The sequence below is a fragment of the Perna viridis genome, chromosome 3, assembly GCF_037379345.1.
Source record: "Perna viridis isolate PV_CMFRI_1.1 ecotype Kerala chromosome 3, ASM3737934v1, whole genome shotgun sequence".
Lineage (NCBI taxonomy): Eukaryota > Metazoa > Mollusca > Bivalvia > Mytilida > Mytilidae > Perna > Perna viridis.
In genome coordinates, this window is record NC_142447.1 from 40,489,589 (window position 1) to 40,496,907 (window position 7,319).

Here is a 7,319-nt window from a genome sequence, read left to right on the forward strand (position 1 = left end):
TACCGCTATAACCTTGGTTCCCTTGATAACTCTTTCAAAATGAAGGGTGCCGCTGGTAGAGCAGGACACGTTTGCGCTTGCAAAGCACCTAATGTCACTTTCGTTTTTGTTGGTAGTTCGTATTATAAGTGTTTTATTCTGTTGTCTATGTTGGTTAATTTGCCGACATATGGGGCATAGAATTTTGCCCTAAAAAATTATGAGTATTTACGTGTTCTGGAAACACTTGAAATGTCAATATGAATAGTTTTAATGAGAAAGTTATCCAGTTTGGCAAGTAAATCCAACAAGTACTCTGGTAATAATTCTTCACTCTTTTGCCATTCCTAAATGTAGCGTTTTTTTTCTATATAAACCATTATAGACAGGTATAAACTTTAATTTTATGAAATAAACATATGATATTTTTTAGGGTAAAGTTTGTCAATCTGTTCCTTTTATATGATTTTTACATAAACTACTAAATAAGACACAATAAGTTCTGTTTTCCTTTTTCTGTATTTTCCCTTCCTTTTCAATATAGATCCCATTTTTCTCTAATGCTGAATATAGTCTGTATTCATAAAAACTATACTATATTTGATCAGAAAATAATTATTCCTTATGTTTCGATGTGAACGATTCAGGCTTTCTTGAGATATTAATTTTTCATCATTATTGTTACGTATGTTATATACGTAGTTTGCATGTTTATTTTGTATTATTGTCACTGAATTATACATCAAAATAACAACGAGGAACAACATCATAAAAATAAATACAACAAGGAACAACATCAGGAAAAAACATACTGCAAAGAACATCATCATCATGAAAATATTACAGCAAGGAACAACAATGACACGCAGTAAAAGTACGTCCTATATTGAACTCACAAAGGAGTTAAAAGGAGAGTGTAAGCCGAGTAAAATAACATACTATCAGATTTAAGGATTAAAACGTACGTGTACAAAACACAATAAAAAAATGAAGGAACCAAATACACAAATACAAAATATGTATAAAACCTGGATCACTTATTTTTTTGCAGATAAAGATGTTGGTGTCCAGCATTTGAACCACTCACTTCCCCTTTTTGAAAGAAAATTCTCTTATTTTCGTGCCTATTTGAGAAAATGACAAAAAGCCTAGACTGTACTTTTTTATTTTTTACTATACAAACTATCTTAATCCGTACTTTGATTTAAATATATTAAAAAACAAGCATTGTGAAAAAGGCATGTTCTTTTATTCAATAAAAATGAAGAGAGGATTACACGGTACAGGAAAATTTTTAAAATTTTGACGGAAGTAAATATTCAAAATTAGATTCATTCTCCTATGTATCAGGAAGTTCATTTTAATTATTTTTAATGACAGCTACGGTTTAAGTGATAGGCTAACGTTCTAATTTTTTTCTCATCAGAAAATCAGTTATGAATAATATGCTGAATTGGGAGTGCTTAATATTTATTGCGTCCTTCAATTTCTTTCTACAAAAAAATGTTGTTATATTGTTAACATGATTTGCTAATTTTGCATGTACTGGAATTTTACTGAAAGAAACTCAATTAAACAATATGGATGCAATTTAAATTGCTTGTTACTTTAGTAAAATGTTGACTGAATAATAACTGTAAAGAGCACTACAATCCAGGTGATATCTGCTGGTGTGTAACATAAGTTGCAATCTTATTTACTTGTCAAAAAATGCAGTTATAAAAACATTCAAAACAGTCACAACGAATACTAAAAATGTAGCAACGCAGTCTATTTTGTACATGTGCCAACAATAGCAAAGAGATTGATTTCTAGAACAAAAAGAACACGTGGTAATTTGTGATTGGATCCCTTCGTTATCATTTTTACCTTTTGGCTCTTGGTTCTTTATGTTTTCATTCAATTTCTCTATGGCAAACAATATGTACAAAAGAACGGCAGAAATAACATGGAGCAATATACTCGCTAATAAAAAGACCAGTACTAACATGTAGTGTTTAGGCGAGTCAGAATCTAAGTGAGTTCTTAATTGGGAAACATTTGCCATCAACAAGGCGACATCGTACATTCCCATAGAAATATTTCGACGAATTTGAAATCTGTTCCGGTTTTTGTCCGCTGCTTGCCCTTTTTCCTTTTCCCTATCATTATTAATGATCTGTAACAAAAAATAACACAATATTAGTAAATTGGTGGTAAATACTTTTTTAAAATTTTCATCTCCTGAATAAATACTTTCATAAACTTTAAATATTTCATTCGATACAATCACCAATTAGTTATGTTTAGTATAAAGAAATAAAAGAAATATTTCTATTTCATGACCCTTTATTAGTACCAGTACTAAGAGCTGGCAAATAATATAAGTTGGACATGTACATGCATATGGCAAAAAATATAGCTGAACGCATTGGTTAAAGCGAAATCCATAGATCATTATCTATGGTACGAAGACACATTGGGAAAAGGGCTGAAAGAAATAAAAACATAAATCTAAATTAGTCACGATCATTTCGTCCAATGTCGTTAATTTTAATCAGTTTACTACTCACATCGTTTGTTGGTAAGGCTTCTACTTCTTCTTCCTTAACAAAACAAAATGTCTAAAAAAAAATGTACAGAACAATTCTGTAAAAAATATAAATCAATCAATGATGATTCATGAATTGAACGATCCATTCGAATAAAATGAGATGTATAAATTTGCACAAGTATTACAGATTTGTACAGTATTTCAGTATTACAGTAATTAATATTTAAAAATCTCTTCAACTATTAAAACTTTTATGATGTTTCACACCAAAGTTTTATACAAAAAAAAAAATAATCAAATAATTATGTTATATTCAACTTACTTCTAAAACTTCCGAATCGCATGAGAATCCACTTTCATTGCCATCTTTCTGTTTTATAGAAGAAAATAGAGTAAAACAGAACAATGCCAGTTGAAAACGTTTGGGTTACAAAAAATGAACAGCAAATTTTATTTTTGGAAGGGAAAAAACAGAAATAAACCAAAAATTCTAATTACCGATATCATAACCTCGACGGTGGACTCCTCTCTCTTCATTTCAAGCTGAAACTTTTGTCCTGCATCTCTTCCTTATATGTATATTCAAACTACGCCTACCTCTACGGTTTTCATTTATTTTTAATTTTTTCCCCGTTTTTAATGGTTACGGGAAATGCTATATCATTATTTTTTAATTTTTGGCCAGATTACCAGATTTATAACAGAACATTACCCTTTCAATTCTTGTTAGTTTAGTCAATATATTGTACATTGTTACAATACATTATTTATGCAATTATTAATAATCATCATAACAAATGCATTAAAATAATAACCTGCATGTAGTTATCATTTATGTTATTGAATGGTTATTTCATTAGGCCAATTTTATGGTCCGAGTTTTATTCACATATTTTGAAGTTATCACGCATAATTAAGACTTCAAATAAAACTTAACATGATTTTCATCTATAAAGTCTTAATGAGCAACAAGAACTGGGAAATTAAAATTAAATGGAAAACAGATTACTTTGAGAGAAAAAAAAATAATAAAACTTTATACACAAAATAATTGAGCATTGGGTCGATAGGCTTAGCCTGGGGAGAAATCCAAAAGTTGCATTTATCATGTAGGGGCACTTAAAACGTAATACATTGTAATTTAGAGTAACATTGATTACGCAGGCTATTGAAAACACTAACTACCTATTCTCGATTATTTGACAGTTTTTAATCTATCAGGTTTTTTTACTTTTGCCTCCCAACATTATTTTGCTGAGCTTAACAATCAATAATAAAAATATTCAAGCCGAAAAGAACATTAAATGTAGGGTGTTGTTTTACCTTAAATAATTCACACGAGAATTAATTTTTTTAATTTTTTTTTTAATTTAATGCGCACACTTTAATGCTTGTAAATGGGTGCGTTGAATATTTGTGAACATAACTGAATAATTTATCACAAAATTAGGGTTTAAAGTATTACACTTGAAATGAGCTGTTTTATTTTACCTCGAAATCCAAAAGTTTCACTGCTTCAACAAGTTTAGTTCTTGTGTTATTGTTGTGCATGAAGTAATGGTTAATTGTTACTGTAGTATTAAACATTTTATTACCGATTGTAATGGTTATTATATATTCTAGTTTTAAAGACAGTCGAATTGAAGGATCAACTGGCATAATCCACTCCAGCAGAATATCGGATTTACTCTTTGTTGGTAAACAAGTACAGATATTCTATAAACTAAATACCGATAGGTTTCAAAATTGACAGAATACCAAAAATGTTGGTAGCACATTAATGAAGTCGGCCAGAATAATAGTGTTCATTACAACACCTTTGTTGAATTAAATCAAACTTACACTTCAATCGTGAATTTTCGGGGATTTTCTTTCATAACTATCATCTTGTTTTTGATATCTTAAAAGTGAAAAATATATATAGCCAAGAATAAAAACAAACAAATACAGAGTTTTATCATGTATTCTTTTACGTCAATGGTTTCGCATTTTAACTTTTTAGTTTTCTTAAAAAGCCAAATAAAATTAATACAAATACCGACGATTTTCCTATCAGCATGACTTGGGGGCCTATAAAGTTGTACATAATATTCCTTTTGTATCGTAAAGATCTATCGGGACTAAAACTACATTTATCCAATGACATACACAACAAAGAACATAAAGTAACTAAAATTATACATACAAAGTAGCAAAAGCCAATGAGAAATTCGGACTCCACTAAAAACTGGGAGCATGGACCAGGTGCACCGGTAGGGTAGGCGTCCTTTGCTTTTCGAGAAACACCCGCCGAGTTGCTCATAAAATTCAAGTCCGGGGTAGACAAACGAGGAAAGGAAAACTATGACACGTTGAATAAATCAGTTTTCATGGTGCAGATGGATACACCATAACGATCCACGAGTTCATGATGACGACCTTAAAACTTCAGTAGTGATGACTTCAATCTTGTAGCAACATAACCCTGTTCCAGAAGCCTATTTGTTAGAGTTCTAGCGCGATACAAAAAGTCTCCGTAGCGTAGTTTCGACAAGCTCTGGCATAACGTATGAGTTGTGATATGAACACTCCATACGCTGGTGCTGAAGGGATGTTGCCACAGATGAAAGGGAAGTTGACAATTCTGAATGAAAGTCATCACGTTTGTCGTAAAGTTTCGTCAATAATATTCCTTTACCATCGATTTCTATGTGTAGGTCAAGATATGAGGCTGACCTTACAGAGTCTGTAGTGTCCTTTATCTCAAGTTCTTTTGGGTAGATGCGATGTATCAAATCCCCGAAATGATTATTTAAAGATAATACATCATCTATATAGCGGAAACTGAAATTAAAGGATCTAGCCAAAAATATCCTTTCTTTTGGATCAAATCACCTGTAAGGTCAGCCTCATAAGAGTGAAGGAATAGATCAGCAAGTAAAGGAGCACAATTTGTTCCCATTTGAAAGGGACCGTTTGCGGAGTAACAATTGTTGTGGTAGAACTGCAGACCCTCTTTGACAGTTTTGAGTATAGAAGTTAAAAGTTTTGAAAGAGGTTTGGTGGTACATTTTGCAGATCCAGCTATGAAACATTGTTTGTATGGATTCTTGTGGAGTTTAGGAATCCAGTACATAGACGGTAAATCACAATTATCGTCCTTGGTAGAGAGACCAAAAGAGGATAAAAACCTATCGACATGGTAAAACGCTTTCTTTTGAAAATATCAGAAACAGATCCATTGACAACCTTATACAATTTGACCCACGTGATTGAAGAAGATACCTATGTACGGGAAAGTGCTTTAACTGTTGCTTACTTTTGTTGCAAGCGTAGCTCAATAACAGAGCAAGTGCTTTAAAATATGGCGTTAAAGAAAATAAAACATTTTTGTCCTTTACAAACTTTTATATCACGTAAATACTGTAGACTACTTTAAACATAAAAGTTTGAGCAACATATAGTACAGCTTCAAATAAAATTTCACAACTTTCTAACAGCGGTGAGAGAACCTGTCTGATTGGGTCAACCTCACATACTCCAAAACTTACACTGTTATATCACAAAAAAACATACTTGTATCAAAGGCCTTCCGTTTACTGTTCAAGGTATTAGTCAAGCACGTGGACACACCAGTAAGTTTAAAAGATATATTTAAAATAGAAGTGCGTCATTTCCCCCAATTGCTGAAAACTTGAATTTTAGTAAGCGATTTTTAATAAGTTTTTACAATTTAAACAAAACGGAAGTTACCATGCAATACTTGAATTTTAAGGCTTTTTATTAATGAAAAAAAATGGTTCTAAAGAGTGCATATATACTAAGGGTTTTTTTTTATCTCTTCCATATCAATTTAAATTAAATTTCTCACACTTTTTATCAGGATCACTTTAATACGATATTAACAAATTGTAATTAAGAAAACCACGATTCTGGAAGAAATCAAAAGAATGCATTCCAGGGACAAAGACCTGATAAGGAAAACAGACACAAACAACATAGAACATAAAACAACAAAAATAACACATACAATGAATCAAAAGTAAATGAACAACTCTGACTTCACTAAAAACTGGGAGCATTGACCAGGTTTACCAGTAGGGTAAATGTCTTCTGCTTTTCTAGAAACACCCTGTGAGATGCTCATAAAAAGTCCAGGATAGACGGACAGAAAGGAAAACTGTGACACGTTGAAAAAATCAGTTCCCATGGTGCATATAGATACACCATAACGATCCACGAGTCCATGATTTCAACCATAAAATGTCTGTAGTGATGACTTCAATCGTGCAGCAACATAACCCTGTTCCAGAAGCTCTAAGGTCTAGCGCGTTACAAAGTCTGTGTAGCTATGGCATATTGTATGAGTTGTGATATGAAAACTACTGGCGCAGGTCCTGAAGGGATATTACCACAGATGAAAAAAAAAAGATGACAATACTGAATGAAAAGTCATCATGTTTGTCGTATAGTTTGGTCAATAGTTTTCCTTTAATATCTATCTCTAAATTTAGGTCAAGATTTGAGGCCGACCTCACAGTGTATGTAGTATGCATTGGAAAAGAAGCAATGAATAAAATCCCCGAAACTAGGATTGTTTAACGATAACACTACTAGTACAGCGAAAATTGAGATTAAGATCAAGCTAAACGATGCTCCTTCTTTTTTGATTAGATCAGTCATAAAGTCAGCCTTATGCGAGTGAAGGAATATGTCAGCAATCAGAGTAGCACAATTTGTTCTCATTGGAATGCTGAGCCCATTTGTTGAAAAACGCGTCCACCTCACTGGACAGATATGTTGTCGATAAAAAATTCCAGAATTTTGA

General features: G+C 32.1%; 1 protein-coding gene across 2 annotated transcripts; it reads right to left on the reverse strand.

Annotated features, from left to right (window-relative positions):
- Positions 1 to 414: 414 nt before the first annotated feature.
- LOC148622254 (ninjurin-2-like) lies at positions 415 to 3,117 on the reverse strand. Of its 2 annotated transcripts, none has more exons than XM_088571963.1 (4): positions 3,011 to 3,117; positions 2,835 to 2,882; positions 2,532 to 2,582; positions 415 to 2,137 (listed from the first exon to the last, which is right to left on the reverse strand). In XM_088571963.1, the coding sequence occupies exons 1-4, from the start codon at positions 3,047 to 3,049 to the stop codon at positions 1,676 to 1,678; spliced, it is 600 nt and encodes a 199-aa protein (XP_088428089.1). In that variant the 5' UTR covers positions 3,050 to 3,117; the 3' UTR covers positions 415 to 1,675. The 2 variants fall into 2 exon arrangements, with proteins under 2 accessions (XP_088428089.1, XP_088428090.1); XM_088571964.1 differs by having other exon boundaries at positions 2,532 to 2,564; positions 3,011 to 3,104.
- Between the last annotated feature and the right edge of the window lie 4,202 nt (positions 3,118 to 7,319).